The sequence below is a fragment of the Gymnoscopelus microlampas genome (assembly GCF_963454915.1).
Source record: "Gymnoscopelus microlampas genome assembly, chromosome: 24".
Taxonomy (NCBI): Eukaryota; Metazoa; Chordata; class Actinopteri; order Myctophiformes; family Myctophidae; genus Gymnoscopelus; species Gymnoscopelus microlampas.
In genome coordinates, this window is record NC_139961.1 from 14,025,743 (window position 1) to 14,043,406 (window position 17,664).

At 43.0% G+C, this 17,664-nt stretch overlaps 1 protein-coding gene across 6 annotated transcripts in view; it reads right to left on the reverse strand.

Moving 5' to 3' along the window:
• Nucleotides 1-17,664, reverse strand: part of dmd (dystrophin) — a 555,891-nt gene that overhangs the window by 405,526 nt on the left and 132,701 nt on the right. For all 6 annotated transcript variants that reach the window (XM_084050679.1, XM_084050677.1, XM_084050678.1 and 3 more), the window contains exon 2: nt 3,957-4,018. In XM_084050679.1, the coding sequence (XP_083906805.1) occupies nt 3,957-4,018 (62 nt within the window). The remainder of the gene's footprint in view (nt 1-3,956; nt 4,019-17,664) is intronic.

The window sequence follows — 17,664 nt, forward strand, 5'->3', positions numbered from 1 at the left end:
TTTTTCAAAAATAGCAGATTTACAAGCTCATAGTGCGGCACCAAGTGACGCGTCATGAGCTTGTAGATCTGCCCCTATTCATCAGCTATTTGAAAATAGCCGATGTACAAGCTCACAACGCGGCGACGGGTTGTGAGCTTGTAGATCGGCTATTTAAAAAAAAATCAAGAATGAAAATGTTTGAGAGCCACTGGTTTAAACAATAATCAATAAATTAGGAAGGAAGCCAAAATATAGCAACTACATATTAGAAACAAGCCCAAAAAAAACCTTCAACCAACAATATCTACAAGCGCCTTTACAGAATAACAAGCCAAAAGTCGCTTATAAATAAGCAGACATGGCAACACATGGTGGTGCGACCTCACGTGACCCATTACTGTGTTTATTCCCCCATCTCTATCTTGTCATCTATTATAGTCTCCTCTCCTCCCCCTCTTATTTCACCTCTCCTGTCTGCTCCTCTTCGCTCCTGTCTTTTCCAATCACTTACTCTCTCTCTCAACTCCGTCTCCTCCTCCTCGCTTGCTCCTCTCGGGCGAGTAAATGAAGGGATGGATTATATAGGAAGAGGGGAGGAAAGAGAAGGAGATGAAGAGGGAGAGGAGAGAGGTGGTGTTTCTTGTGCCTTTCATCTTCAAAACCCATCAGAGTCCGGTGTGGGTGTCCATGCTCGCACACGCACGCACGCACGCACGCACGCACGCACGCACGCACGCACGCACGCACGCACGCACACACACACACACACACACACACACACACACACACACACACACACACACACACACACACACACACACACACACACACACACACACACACACAAGCACCCCTAAGCCTCTATCGTCATAGCAACGGCACACCTCGATATCCCACCCCCGTAATCAACAATGGATTGGACTGATGTGGTGGTATGTGTGTGTGTGTGTGTGTGAGTACGTGCGTGCGTGCGTGCATGTGTGTGTGTGTGTGTATGTGTGTGCGCGCTCGCTGTCTCCCTCTGACACACGCACGCAAACACACACACACACACACACACACACACTTGTGCGACGGAATTTGCTGCGAAATTCAATACAATTCCATGCAACCTACTTAGTCCCAATTAGGGACATTGATTTACAGATCAACACAGAGCGTCACAGGGTAATCAGACAAGAGACATTGATGAGAGGCAGGGACGTGCACAGATAGACTCTAGGTGGCGCTAGAGCACCTGCCCTTTGCCCTCTTGACCAGAAGTGCCCTTTTTTCAGTTTACAGCAGGGGTCTTCAACAGGGGGTCCGGGACCCCTAGGGGGTCCTCAGAGTTACTACAGGGGGTCCGCCAAATCTTTGTGTGATATGATTTTTCTTTTTACCATAACCACTCGAAACCTAGCATCCCTTTTCTGAGGAGAACTTTAGCCAAAAATAGCAGATCTACAAGCACACAACGCCTCGCGCTGCGAGGCGTTGTGGGCTTGTAGATCGGCTATTTTTGGCAAAGAGGTATAGGTGTAGAGGGAAAAAAGAGCAGACCAAGTCAACAAAAAAAAGTATAATTTACTTGAGCACCTGCCCCTCAAAATGTCTGTGCACGCCCCTGAGGAGAGGAGAGGATCCGCATGTCGCAGGTGGTCCAACCCCCCCCCCCCCCCCCCCCCCCCCCCCGATTGAGACACGCCATGAGGGGAGAGGAGAGGAGAGGTGAATAGAGGATAGCAGAGGAGAGGAGAGGAGAGCAGAGAGGAGGAGAGGAGAGGGAAGAAGCGGGGAGGAGAGGGAGAGGGGAACAGTGTTAACTTTGACGGCACATTTTCAACGGCGTCGAAATGCCCGATTCGTACATAGCTGCATCCCGAAAATAGCCTCCCTAACATTTTAGTCTAGTTTGTATTTGTTGACGAAATGGTCAATATATTTAGTCTTAGTTTTTGTCATCATACAGCTTAGTTTTTATTTATTTTTCATCAGTGAAAAATCACACCCTGTGTGAAGGAAGCGGTGCCTTTGGGGCGGGGCTTAACTAATTACAGTTCGTCCCTATTGGTGGTCTGAGTCCATCTACCAAATTTGTACTTGGTAGCATGCTGCAAACTGGAATAATGGCTGTTTAAAGCCCAGCCAATGGGCAGACAGAGGGGGCGGGGCTTAAGTAATTACAGTTCGTCCCTATTGGTGGTTTTAGTCCATGTACAAAATGTGTACTCCGTAGCATGCTGCAAACTGGAGTTATAGCTGTTTAAAGCCCCGTGCTCATACGGACGGACATAACATACGCTGGGGGTCCCTGGACCCCTCTTTGATAACCAGTGGCACGTGTGGCCAATGAGAGGTGAGATGGCATTGGCAATCTCCAAGTCCGTGTGTGTGTGTGTGTGTGTGTGTGTGTGTGTGTGTGTGTGTTTGTATGTGTTGCTTCTTTGCCGTGCTCATCCCGTGCTCATACGGACGGACGGACATAACATACGGACGGACGGACACACAGACATAGTCAAATGTAGAGCGGCTGGCACCGCTAAAAAGGTATCAACGAACATTTTCCGTCATAGTTTTAGTCGACAAAATCAACACTGGAGGCGAGGTGAGGGAAGGAAAGTAGAGCAGAGCAGAGGAGGAGAATAGGGTACCCTCTGCTCCTCATTCATAATGTTCCTTTTTCAGAGATTGCCTCCATACATATCATATCAGTGCTGAGCGGTCACACACAGCACCAGCCATGTTTTATAGAAGTCCCATTTGCCTCAAATCATTTGAGCGGTGGAAGAGTTCCACTTTAATGCACCCTGTGTGAATAACAGTGTTCAGAGGGAAAAAATGCTTTTCATTTTCAGAGTCTCACGGCCCCCGAGCTGTTTTGAAAGCAACTTCAACACACTCAGAGGAAGTCTGAAGCCTGCATTCCATCAACCATAGCCAAATAGTTGGAGCGACGGAGCGGGGGAGGGTAGGGCAACATGAGAATAGCGAGCGTGACAACAGCCCCCTGGAACGAGGAGCGGCATCCCCCCCCCCCCCGCTCCAATCTGCTCACATGCTCTGCCTCAAGTGCAACGTCATATTACAATACGTTTTATTATCGTATAAAACGTATTACCAGCACCCCCCCCCACCTCCCCCCCTGGGAATTCAATTCGGTTCGTTTTAAGGCCTAGAGGCTTCGACTTAAAAAAGAAAAACGAAGGTCAGCCCTAGTTGAGATACATTCTGTCATCAGTAAGCCTTTAGTAAAAGCTTTGAGTGATTGATTTGATGGATGGATGAGGGGTGAGAGAATGGGCATGACTAATAAGACATTCCATTTAGACCCGACTCGGCCGACTCCAAAAACGCCTTCTAATCAGTTTTCTGAAAAACATAATGTCCCTCTCTTCCCAGAGAGATTTGATTTCTAAGACCACTTTATTAAAAACTTTTTTCCAAAGCCACTTTGCAGTAAAAGAAAAAAAACATGACGATCAAACAATTCTATCCAACCTGAGAATTTCAACAAACAGCTGTAAGGTGCCATTACTAGTGACTGTACATAGTGCCTCGCCTACACACCACACCTGTACAAACCCCCCAATGTCCCCCACCAGGCTGTAGAGTAGGCCTTCTCTATTTGTATGCGAGCTGCCATTATCCCCCTTTGCCATCAACAAGGGATCAACTGATCCCAGCCCCTGAACCTGGTTCCTCCTGGTCTTCCAGACGGCCAACTTTAACCAGTGTTACAACAGCTCTTCGCCTGCTGCTGTATTTTGGACCAAAGAGAGAGAGAGAGAGAGAGAGAGAGAAAGAAACAGACAGAAAGACAGAGAGAGAGACACACAGAGACAGAGAGAGAGAGAGAGAGAGAGACAGAGAAACAGACAGACAGAGAGACAGACAGACAGACAGACAGACAGACAGACAGACAGACAGACATATAGAGAGAGAGAAACAGACGGAGAGACAGAGAGAGAGAGACATGTGATGTGTTGTCTTACCTTAGTGAACTGAGAGTTAATCCATTTGGTGAAAGTCTTCTTCTGAACGTCCTCTCTCTCATCTGCAACGAGACAGAGACACACTGTCAGAAACATGTCTGTGTGTTGTCTACATTATGATGTGCACGCACGCACACACACACACACACACACAGACACACACACACACACACACACACACACACACACACACACACACACACACACACACAGAGTCAGAAACATGTCTGTGTGTTGTCTGCTTCGGTGCATGTGTATCATATATGATACACATGCACACACACGCACACACACAGTCACAGAGATATCTGCTTCAGTCACACACAATATACAGTACACACAGGCATGCGCGCACGCACGCACGCGCGCGCACACACGCACGCACAAACACACACACACACACACACACACACACACACACACACACACACAGACAGTTATGTTAGGAACATGAAAGCCTATAAAGCTAATAATTACACCAAAGAACTGTACAATGTCAATTATTATGTAACACTACATAATAGTTCATTATATTGTATTTATTAATGTGTGCGAGTCTCTATGCCTGTATGAGAGAACATGAGATGTGCGCGTGTGTGTTTGCGTGTGTGTGTGTGTGTGTGTGTGTGTGTGTGTGTGTGTGTGTGTGTGTGTGTGTGTGTGTGTGTGTGTGTGTGTGCGCGTGCATAAGTGCGTGCGCGTGTGGTTCATGTGTATCCTAATCAACTGCTGTGTGTCAGTAATACTGCAATCAGCGCCATTCGTCAACTGAGATTGTACAAGCGTTTCATTGCATGGTGTATTGTGTGTGTGTGTGTGTGTGTGTGTGTGTGTGTGTGTGTGTGTGTGTGTGTGTGTGTGTGTGTGTGTGTGTGTGTGTTAGTAGAATGTCTCCAGAAATAGAATAAAGAGAGGAAATTTTAATCAGTGTCTGAAAAAGGAACCAGGAAAGAGAGCCATTACTCTGCGTCTTGTAATTGGTGAGGAACAGGTCTATGTCTGCCAACTATTAGGATTCAAACCCGGTCTATATACTGCAAACATCTACAGTACCATTCAGCCTCTGGCCAAGGGTGATACTAGGCTTTTGGGTTTCAAGCAGGAAGACCTTGCTGTGCATATGTTTACTAATATGTATTCTAGAACTGGGCAATGAACTGAAAATACGTTCAAACCAATATTTAGAACCAATAAGCAATAGAGTACTGAAGTCCTAACGTCACTCGTTCATCCCCTGGGTTGCGGAAGTAATCTCTCTATGGAGAATAACATTGGGTCATCTTAGAATCGTCTCATATAAGCATTGTGGTCCAAAAATAAACAACCTGTCCCGGCGATATTGTCAGGGAGGAATCGCTGTATCGTTTATGATAGTCAGTCACTCATATTTGATAAAGTCTATTTCTGGCGAAAATGTAACTAATTTGGCCCCAGTAACATTAGCGTTTTCTCACCGTCAGTTGATGCTTCATATCTGTGAGAATGAGCCCTTTTGCGGCTGGAAGCAGTACAGAGGCGTTTGTAAAGTGCAACCAAAAGGTGTGTTTATTCACCGACATCAAACAAGACAATACAGGAGCTCCAATACAGGTGACAGACATGGTGTTGCCTGGCTTTCATTCTACCTCTAACTAAACCGGCTTGTTACTGGCAGCATTTTATACTCAGCTGGAGCAGCTCAGGCAATTAAGACTCCACCATGTCAAGGGGTAGATAAACAGATATACAAATACAGAAATATATAAATACAGAAATACATATAACATTAACTCATAAAATATCTCCATGAACTACACCACTAATGATTCTCATACTACAACTTTACACAAGATCCCTCACAATTCCAAATACACATTATAACCCCCCTCTGCCCTTCTGACTTGGTCCAGCCCAATTACACTGGCAAACAGAACAGCCCACTTTGGTACATGTTACGTTTTCAATCATTACTCAGCATTACCCATATTGCACCTCTCACACATTCCACTTAGTCTCTATTGCACTCATATTACACCAATTGCACTTGCCAGATATCACCAAACATGTTGTCTCCATAGGTGGACTAGTTAGCTGAGTGGCCAGCTCAGCTGGACAGGACACATCTCAAATGTTCAGTTAAATGTAATCAACAATAACATGACTGCATTCCTTTCTGTGCAAACTACAATGTGCAAATTATGCCGTGCAAATACTAAAGTGACCATATACTATGCAATTAATCCATCCATAAATAAAGGTTACAATGTACATGTGCAAATGGCAAGTAGCAGAGGACCTCTCTGTTACAATATCCATAAGAGTCAAACCGCCGGGGTCATGTGTTTATTTTTGGAACAGAGTTCTTATTTGACGCGATATTAAACAAGTCTATGGGAATTCTGAATGGGGAAAATTAGTAAATTACGTCAGACTTCGGTGCTCTATAACTCTTTTTTTTTGGGGGGGCTTTTCTGCCTTTACTGTCAGCGGTCTGGGGCAATAACTGATTTATCTTAGCCTTCATGGAGATTAAAGCAGGGTTTTTTTAATACATTTTTAAATTTCTTATATATCGATGAAAGTTTTGGGGTATTTTTACGACTACATCGATTAGCCATAGGCTCTGGTTGTGTCAGGGCCGGACTGGGACCAAAATTCAGCCCTGGCATTTTGGTCCGGACCGGCCCACCCCCCCCCCCCCATTTTGTCAACCGGGGGGGGGGGGGGGGGGGGGGGCGTTTCACTGTTTCAGCCCAGCCCTGCACATGAACTCTGCGGCCGCGCTGAGGCGCCTGCTGGAAAGCATCCCAGCCTAAACATTAACGTAACTAATAATTGGGCCGCGCGACTCGGATATGACCGTAATAACCCTAAAACATTTTTAAAAATATATTTTTCCAAAAAAAACAAACAAAAAAAAAAACATTCTTTTTTTTTGGCCCAGTGGCCCACTGGCCCAGCGGCCCACCGGGCATTTGCACGGTACGCCAAATGGCCAGTCCGCCCCTGGGTTGTGTGCAGATCGCTGTTATTGTAAATATTTGAAAATAGTTTTTAACATTTTTTTTTACTTTTTGACAATAATAATGACATTCCCAACATAGAAACACCAAGTTGATAGTAGTTCAACTGGCACAATAATCGTATTTATTGAATTGCATTTACAAATAAAAGTAGGATTTTCTCTCTTTTCTTTTTTTTTGTATTTCAAATTGGCCTGGCCCCCCAGGGGGCCGCGGCCCCCACTTTGAGAACTACGAGCCACTTCGCTCTGGGCCTCTGCATATTTCCTAGACGGCCTCTCGGTTTCACTTAGATCGGTGGTTCTCAAACTTTTTCATGTCAAGGACCCCCTAATTGACACTTATTACCTCGCGGACCCCCACTTGAAAAGATAAGCCAGGGACCCCAATAAGAGAAGGTTTTTACAGCTCTCTAGCAGTGATTCTCAACCATTTTAATTTCAAGGACCCCCAGTTTGACATGCATTAGGGGCTACGGACCCCCATTTAATGGCATTCATACCTCTGGGACCCCAATTCACATTGTAAAATCAATGTTAATTTAACTCTGAGAGTGTACAAATGGAACCAAATGGACCCGTTAGGGTTCATTTGGTTCCATTTGTACACTCTCAGAGTTACAGACCCATAAGGGTCCATTTGGTTCCTGTCCATCATTTAGCTGGGGACCCCCTGGAACCCCCTCAAGTACCCCTGGGGGTCCCCGGACCCCACTTTGAGAACCATGGACTTAGATCACATGTCCAACGCACATTGTTCTTGGCAAAACGACTGTGATTGTAATTGTAACCACGACAAAGTGGTTGTGATCTATTTCAATTTAGACGGTGAATGAATTGAATTTAGCCCATTCTATCCGGGAAGCCATATACTGTGTCATTTTAGATTTCTAGCTATAACCATTATTCTATACTTTAGGCTATTCAAAAATAGCAGATATACAAGCTTGTAGATCTGCAATTTTTGGAAAAAAACTTGAACATTTGTGCAAATCTTTGAATATATATGTTTTTTAACGCGAACATTTTTAACTCAAATCTTTGCTTCTGGGGATTCTACAAATGTCTTCTGAAATCAGTTTTTTCTTTTTTAAACGTACGTTGCTATAATATCAGTGGTTCTCAAACTTTTTTCATGTCAAGGACCCCCAAAATCATATGTAAAAATATGTTCCAGGGACCCCCAGAAGCAAAGATTTGAGTTAAACAAGTATATATATGTTCAAAGATTTGCACACATTTTCAAAAACAAATCAAAAATAGCAGATCTACAAGCTTGTAGATGTGCTATTTTTGAATGACCAAATCAATCTAAATTGACACAGATGCGTTCCCGGATTGAATGGGTTAGGGGACATCTTGGGGAATATCGTACGGAGAGGATAATCATATTGTCGGTGGCTGTGTAGTCCCTGGTGTCTGGAACATTATGATACATTACAGACTGGACAATCTACAGCACGTTATAAATATTACCGTGACTCCTTCTTTGCCTCCACCTCTTGTTTATTGTTTTATATAGCAAGCTTTCGGTCAAGCTTTCGGGCATAAAGCAATGGAAAAGCAGTGAATATGACAGTATATATAGAAGGTCCAGGGTGTCATCACTTGATTGATTAATGTGTCACACATGAGCCAAAACATGTCAGTGACAAAACGCATGGGAGTTGTAGTCCTGCAATTAAGTGTACTACAAAAAACAAAGGACACAAGTGTCACAGTGAGACAGCAACACCAGAAAAAAAAAAGAATATTTACAATATATACAAACAAAACTATAGTCAAAATGCAATACAATGCAGACATCAGGCAGTAGCCATCATAAAGCAAAGAGCAAATGTAATCTATTGTGATTTATTTAGGCTATAGTATTTATAGCAGTGCTTCTCAAACACTTTTCATGTCAAGGACACCCAAATTGATATATATTTGGCTGCGGACCCCCATCTGAAAATAATGCTGTGCCAGGGACGCCCAAAAGCAACATTTTTTGTAAAATATGTTCTCTTTAAAAGAAAAAAGATTCAGCAAGTATTTCAACAAGAGTTTTGAAAAATAACATATCTACAAGCTCACAGCGCGGCACAAAGTGCCACGCTGTGAGCTTGTATATCTGCTATTTTTGAATAGCCAACTTATAAAAAGGTTAAAACGGTTTAAATAAGTGTGATGCTGTATTAATAAATGTAGTTCCTCGTTCCACTATAACTTATGTTATAGTGATAATATAACATAAAAAAACACTGATAAATGTGATACCGATAAATAGGGACAAAAAGTATACTACGTTAGTTCCATTGATTCAAGCCAGAACCCAATCGATTGATTGATCGTTAAAATAAACGTGCTCAGAAATCCCTGATCCATAAAAAGGTGGAAAACCACTGCTAATGTGCAAAATACAAATACATAATATGACAAAAGATAAGCTGTATGACCTATATGAGCTAATGTGCTGTACTTTAAAGGTTTCATGAAGTTCAGTTTTACCACACATTAAAAGTCTTTGTCATGGTCCTTCAAACGTGTATAGAAAGTTTTAACAAAAAAATCCACTCCATTGATCCATGGCAGGTGTTTTTCTCTCACATTTCTAAAGCCTTTTCAACTGCAATGAAAAAATAAATCTTTGCCTGCGGGTGTCGCTGGTGAGGGATTTTGCCTGTCAATCATTGCCTCTGCTCCACCCCCCCCCCCCCCCCCCCCCCCAAAAGGAAAGGGGAGGGGAGGGGAGGGGCGAGGAGGAGAGAGGGGGGGATTAATCGACTGTGACCTCACTGTCGAGGGGCCAAGCTCAGATTACTTTTCAGCCTAATTATTCAGAAAACCCCAGACCACAGAAAATCCACTGAATGTTCAAAGTTCAGATTTTTTGGGTGTAATTGAGGTCATAAAAGCCCCCAAAAAAAACATAAAAAATAAAAAAGTGAAAATGAATGTCATAGAACCTTTAATATAAACTGGCCTCCTTCTGATTCTAATTATTATAAAATATCGTTGCCGCCGGGCAAAAACCTCTTATCGCCGCGTTTTAACTTTGTGTTTTTTTTTGTTGCGACGCGTTTCAAGCTTGCAGATCTGCTACTTTTGATGCTTTTGAATTTGAATCCTGAAAACTAACACATTTGGACGTATGAGGTTTCCACCCGACAGAGATGAAATGCCTCAAGCATCAATTATCTGATATAAAGGTATGAGCTAAATGTATTCCAATAAGAATAGAAGCTAATGTATTCTGAAGCTAAAAGATAAAATATTCTACTAATATTAGTATAAGCTATGAGCTGTATTCTATGACGCACTGAACTTTAAGCTAATGTATGCTAAAATAAGCTATAGTTCACAGACTGTACGGTAGGTTAATTTAGGTTATACGATAACGTATTCTGTGATAAGTGAATTAATGAACTTTCATGTATTATGATAAGCATTAAGCTAATATGAAAACTACCATATGCTGAAATGAATAGTAATTGGTCCCATCTGGACTAGAACATACTTTCTCTACCAGTTTCACAAGTTGTGAGTTGTTTTTTGTGCCTTTAATAATAATGGATCTCATTTATAATGCACCTTACATTTGTGAAAATCTACAAAAGTGCTACAATAGGCAATTGCATAAAAAAAGAATAATCAAACCATTTAAAAAAAAAAACATCTAAGAAACTGAAACAAAACAACATTTAAAACATGAGGGCATAAAGCCTAGAGGTAAAACCATGTGTAGTTAAAAAAAAATGCTTTGTTAAAAAAGGTAGGTCTTTAGTCCTCTCTTAAAAGAGTAACCGACTGTGGTGCTCTCAGGTGGGCAGGGGAGGCGGGGGCGAGTTCGGGGGGCGGCCGAGCAGAAAGCCCGGTCGCCCATGATACGTAAAATATTTTATTTGACGTCACCTTTATTGACAGGTGCCGTGTAGGAACAGGAAACATGGAGAGAGAGCAGGGGAGTGACTTGCAGTGAATGGTCATATACAGTGTAAATGTCAACTTATCTCTGACACTTTATTTATTTTCTCTTTTTTTTTAAATCCATGAAATAGGGTTTCGGGTTCGGACACATTATAATCAATAGTGTTGTCATGCAGAAAACTGCATTTGTGAACTATAAGACTATAGAGGTAAGAAAAAGCACTGTAAAGCAGAATGCCGGCAACGCTCCAAAAGTCTCAAGGTGGACAATATTATTGTTGAGCCGACATGATATTATCATGAAACTGAGAAAACAGCCAGCACACAGTAAATGTCCTTTTTAACATAGTTTTATTCACCTCTCCGCGGACAGAGCAACGGACGCGTTTCAACGTTACAGGTCTTCCTCAGCGTTGTGACGTGTCATGTGAAAATGACACTTATTGCGTGCTGGCTGTTTTCTCAGTTTCATGTCATTATAGGTGAAATTATTACTGTTATTTTATTCTTTTACAAATTTTCAAAAACGCGTTGTGACCTTATAAATTGGCTATTTTCGCTGTAAATACAGGTGTGCCTTGACATTTTGATTGCCCATAGGGTACTATGACCAGCTCAACAGTGCTGGTCAACAGTGCCTTGTGGTTAAAGTGACCGCCCTGAGGCTGGGAGGTCAGGGTTCGATTCCCAGCTGGGTCATACCAAAGACGCTAATAATGGGATCCAGTGCCTCCCTGCTTGGCACTCAGCATCAAGTCGGATTGGGGTAAGTCCCTGAGACATACTGGCGTCATGTCCAGGGGGTGTACTTGTACATCAAGCTCAACCCTCACGCTAAGGAAACAGGAGATAGGCTCCTAAGGGCCTCGGGGCTCAGCAAGGCTTACTTAAAGGGTACTAAAAGTGTGAAAACCCACTCCTGTAGAGCATGCACATCCACTGTGGTGATCAGGTACAGGACAAACACAAGGTCAGCAGAAAGACAATGGAGAGATAATGAGTCACTGCTGTTTGCTCCGACAGTTTATAGCAAAGAGCAACTTTTTTCGATCCCAGGACGATTTTCATCAGGATAAATGAGGAACCGGGTAACAATCAAGAAATAAGATAATACACACAATTTGTTATAGTGTTGTTGCTAGTCCAACTCAGACAGACTGCACTCGCCTCCAAGATCAAAAGATGCAATAAACCAAAAACAAACTTAACTCTGCCATTGTGCTCTGACTACTCTGGTTCGTTATCCAAATAACTATTCAATATGTCGAACCATGGAGGGTCATACTCAGAAACAAAAGTCCATATTCTTGTTTCTGAGTTCCAAATGCCTCAAAATGACAAGATGACAAACATTTCGGCTATCCAGCCTTCATCAGTGTGATAAACCAAAAGGAACGATGACAGAACACTAGTAACATTAACAATTGTTTTATCCTATCGTTATTTCTTCTTAATCTGAACCAGTGTAGGAAATCTAAAGAGATAAATAGGGAGGAAAAACACCAATAAATCAGGCGCTGTCCCCAAAGACTGTGAGTTTGTGTGCAGCCCGGGGGCAGAACGCAGCGCTCTGTGCAGCTTATCTGGAACACAGCCTTCCACTTTTGAGACGTTCTTGTACTTGAGGTCAGTGTGGTTCTCAAACTTTTTCGTGTCAAGGACCCCATCCGAACAGGTTTTGTGCCAGGGACCCCCAGAAGAGAAGATTTATGTAAAAAACCCTAAGGCCCAGTACCCTAACCCCAGAACCCTAACCCCAGAACCCTAACCCCAGAACCCTAACCCCAGGATGCTAACCCCAGGATGCTAACCCTAGAACCAAGGATTTGAGTTACAAATGTTCTCTTTAAAATAATATATTCAAAGATTTGCAAAAATGATCAAGATTTTTCAAAAATAGCGCGGCTATGAGCTTGTATATCTGCTGAATAGCCAAAGTATAAAATATGGATAAAGGGATTAAAATGATTGTGACACTATATTAACTCATTTTGCTAGGGACCGCCTGGTACCCCCCCCACAAGGACCCCTGGGGGTCCCCGGACCCCACTTTGAGAACCAATGCTCTATGGAACTGCCCACACCGTGAGATCTGTCCCCTCTTCTATTCACTATTCACTTCAACATTCCCCAGGCAGCTTACTTTCTCAGAAAGAAGAGGCTATGCTCAAAATGAAGAATCACATTGATAATATTATTATTTTTCTTTCTTCTTGTATCTTTTTGGACTGTGTAATTGTTTTCGTTTTTATTGCATCTATTGATCTTGGAGAGCAAGAGTACTCCGTCTCTGCCAATTGGCGGTTCAACCCAACCCATATAATATGAGTGTATACTCGCAGATCCTGACTTATCCTGATAAAGAACCGTTTGAGATCAAAAATGTTGATCTCCGCAATAAACAGTGTGGGAGCAAACAACAGTGACTCTATCACTCGCTTTATGGACTGACTAATGCCCACGTTTCCCCCGGTTGTTCACCGGCCCCGTCCCATTCCATGTGTCCCTACTAGACCCCTAACTGCCTAAATAGGCTCTATGCACAGCAGCCATATTGGACAAAAATTGGGCCCCTTCCTTACTTCCTTCACAAGTGTTACCAATGATTCTAATGAAGGCTCTGTTCCATTTAGTGTAGCACAGTGGTTCTCAAACTTTTTAATTTCAAGGACCCCCATAACTCTGAGAGTGTACAAATGGAACCAAATGGACCCGGGAGGGTCCATTTGGTTCCATTTGCACACTCTCAGAGTTACACCCTCTCAAGGAACCATGAGGGTCCCTGGACCACACTTTGAGACCCACTAGTATTTCTAGTGAGCCAACATGCACAATATCAGCACCCTGCCTCTGTTTGACCAGAATGGAACAGAGCCTTCATTAGTATCATTGGTAACACCCGTGAAGGAAGTCAGAAGAGGCCCACTTTTTTCTCCAAAATGGCTGCTGTGCATAGAGCCTATTACTCGGCTTGGGAGCAAAGAAAACTTGACCGTGATGATTTACTAACAAACTCACATTAGGGACTTGATAAATTGCAGGTATCTGACAACATATATCGTCTCTGTCGGGTGGAAACCTCATTATGTCCAAAACTGTTACGTTTCAGGATTCAAATTCAAAAGAATGAAAAGTAGCAGATCTACAAGCTCAAAACATGACACGACTTTTTATACTTTAGTCGTGTGACGCTGTACTATGATCAACTAAGTAGGGCAGTGGTTTTCAACCCTTTTCATATCAAGGGCCATTATTTATTCGGCATTTTGAGCCACGGAACCACCGTTTGATGAGATTTAGCCGCTCAGACCCACCCATTTTTTGTCCACAATTCCACGCTGTATTGATGTTGGTACCATAGGAGAGATAACAGGCAAACGTTGATCAAAATAACAATTCTTTAATTAAGTAATACAGATGTTTAACAATAATGTAACTCTTGGGAGCATAAAATGAAACCAAATGGACCCATAAGGGTCCATTTGGTTTCATTTTACGCTCTCAAGAGTTAAAGATCTATAAGGGTCCATTTGGTTTCATTCTACGCTCTCAAGAGTTAAAGATCTGTAAGGGTCCATTTGGTTACCAACCCTCCATCATTTAGCTGGGGACCACCTGGAACCCCCTCAAGGACCACTGGTGGTCCCCAAACCACTGGTTGAGAACCACTGAAGTGGGGCATTAATTTACAAAAAAAAACATTAAAAGTTCAAATATGGAGATATAAGGTGTCTGCCCGACAGCAATGACACGTACAAGCAGAGACAGCTGTATCTTTCGTTTTTGTGACAAACGTTCTGACGCTCCTCACCGCTCACGCCATTGGCAGAAATAAATATACACAAAATATTTAACTATTATTATATAACGAGGGTTAATGACAGCAAACAGAGTTGAAGTTCCTCTCCTCTGTCCACTGGACCCTGATGAAGGCTCTGTGAGTCGCGAGGCGCGTTGGCAGCCGTTTAGCACATGTTCAGCTTTGCCAAGTCATGTCACAACAAACACTTTTTTTTTTTTACAGACCCATTCAATCCGGGAACGCATCTCATCTCTGTCATTTTAGATTTCTTTGGCTATCAGAATCAGAATCAGGTTTATTGTCACATCACAGGTTTACAAGGTAAAAAAAGTGGGTGAAATTCGTTTTTGTACATCGTTCCCATCGCAACGTTAATTTCCATAGAAAGAAGAGGGGGGGGGGAGGAAGAAGAGGGGTGGGGGGCAAGTGGGAAGGATATCAAACAAGAGAACAACAGAAGGCCAAACAAGTTATCTACATATTTACAAAGTACCTGAGATAATAAAAACTAGGTGCCTGAGCATAGCAGCAATGTATGTATACTGTGCATGATATACTTATGGACGTTAAGGTGTTTAGAGAAAAAAGAGCACAATAAAAAAAAAAGACAAAAAAGTCAGTGCGTTATACATGGGATTAAGGTGCAAAAGGTCAGTGCGTGTCCACCTAGGGTGGACTGACCCTGGTATAATCCGCAAGTAGCTCCATGAGGGAGAGCAACAAAAAAAAATGTCCGAGGGGGGCTAAGTCCAAGTCATTTGTCCCTGGTATAATCCACAGGTGTGGCTATTCAAAAATAGCAGATCTACAAGCTCAACCCAATGGCCTACAGTACCTACACGCTTTTTTTTTTTTTACGGAGGAAAGGAACTTAAAAACTCTATTTGACGGAGAGACACAAGGTTTCTGTCCGACAGCAAAGACATGGAGAGCGTCCCCGTGATTGAGCGTGAATAATATGCAGCAGTGTACGAATCCGAGGGTTGTTCAGACCTCCGCAATAAGACATGTACAGTTACAGTGGCACACTGTACATTCATATCCCTTTTACAACCCACACGACTGCAGCATGCTCCTCATCATATCTGATGCAATAGCACAGCAAAAGGTGTCGATATACTCCGTCGCGCGGCCGTGTCGTGCCCCCCCCCCCCAAAATCACAAACTCACAAGGCGGTAAACGCGTTGCAAAACGGTACAGCGAGTGCAATTACGCAAGCAATGCTAACAGGATTACAATTTAGGCATTTAGCAGATGCTCTTAACCCATTACGATCTGGAATGCATCTGTGTCACTAAAAAGCATTATTTTACACTTTGGGCTATTCAAAAATAGCAGATCTACAAGCTCGTAGCGCGGCACCGAGTGCCGCGCTACGAGCTCGTAGATCTGCTATTTTTGAAAAATCGTGAAAATGTGTGCAAATCTTTTAATATATATTGTTTAAAGCGAACATTTTTAACTCTATTCTTTGCTTCTGGGGGGGTCCCTGGAACAAAATATTTTGAGATGGGGGGTCGGCAGGCAGGCCAAATACATATCATTTTGGGGGTCCTTGACATGAAAAGGTTTGAGAACCACTGAGCTAGAAACATACGCTTTTTCGAAAACTCTTGGGATATTAGAAGACATTTGTAGAATCGGCTTCAGGTCTTACGGGGTTAATCCAGAGGGATTTACAGAAAGCAAGGTAAACACGAGGTAATGCATCAAAATATAGTAATCTAGGATCATAGGTAAACCTATAGCCCTGGTCCAGAGCGTTAGTGAGTGAGTGTGAGTTCTCTCTAACGCCCTGCCAGGCGCTAGGCTATGCTCAATAGACAAGGAATTCCATTGCCCTGCGAGGGCTCCAACTGTAGTAAAAATAAACAAAACTAGAAAAAGTGCTCCTCGGAGCACAGGTCTCTGCCAGGTCACGTCGTTATTGTGGCCTCCTGGTGGCGCTATAATAGGCCAATGTGAAAAGGGTGGCATTTCTTCCTCGGCCTAGTGGGCACATTTTCACGGAAATCACACGCTGCGTTCATGATTTGAGGCATTTTGTTCAAAACGGACCAATCCTGCCAACTTTGGAAGCCAACCTTAGCCAATCAGGATGGAATATGAAATATCGGACAGATCCGTCTTGATCACATGACTATAGAGATACTGTGTTCCGATTTGCGTGATGTTTGGATAAAATCTGTAGGAGTAATGTAAAGAAATGTGTTTTGCACAAATCGGCCTCCTGGTGGCGCTACAACAGGCCTATGTGAAAATTTGGGGGCAGAGGTTCTGCTGTGGCATCGAGGGAGTGTGTGTGTGCAGTTTCACAGCGACCGGAGCAACGGTGGTGGAGATTAGCTGGTCGCAGACAGAAGGACGGACACACGGACGGACGGACGGACGGACGGACGGACGGACGGAGGGTAAAACATACTCTCTCGCCATGCCTTTCGGCCTGGCGGAGACAACTACTTCACTACTCACGTTGTTGAAAGTCTATTCTCGGAGGTGGGAGACCTCTCAGCACCCCACCTTCTCTGTAAAATACACTTTTTGGGCAGAAAATAGTAATGTGTCCGCGAGACGGGAATTATTTTATTTACTCCACTGTGGCCTCTACAGATCTGCTCAATGTAAATAAACCAACAACCTACCATCAGTCTAAACAGTATAATATGTATTTGTTTTAAATCTGTACATTGAAACAATAGAAACTATAGGATGCCAGGTCCCTGCATCATGAAATAAAATGCTATCTCAATGACATTTTAACCATTGCATGTGCCTTCAATGTCGTCAAGGCTCTAGGGCAAGTGGGATTACGGTGGAAGATTGGGAGTGAGTCTGCAGTTCTAACTATGCCACCACAGATTGGTGGAAAGTAACTAAGTACATTTACTCAAGTACTGTACTTAAGTACAATTTTGAGGTATTTGTACTTTACTTGAGTATTTTCAATTTCCAATACTTTTACTTCTACTCCATTACATCTCAGAGGCAAATATTG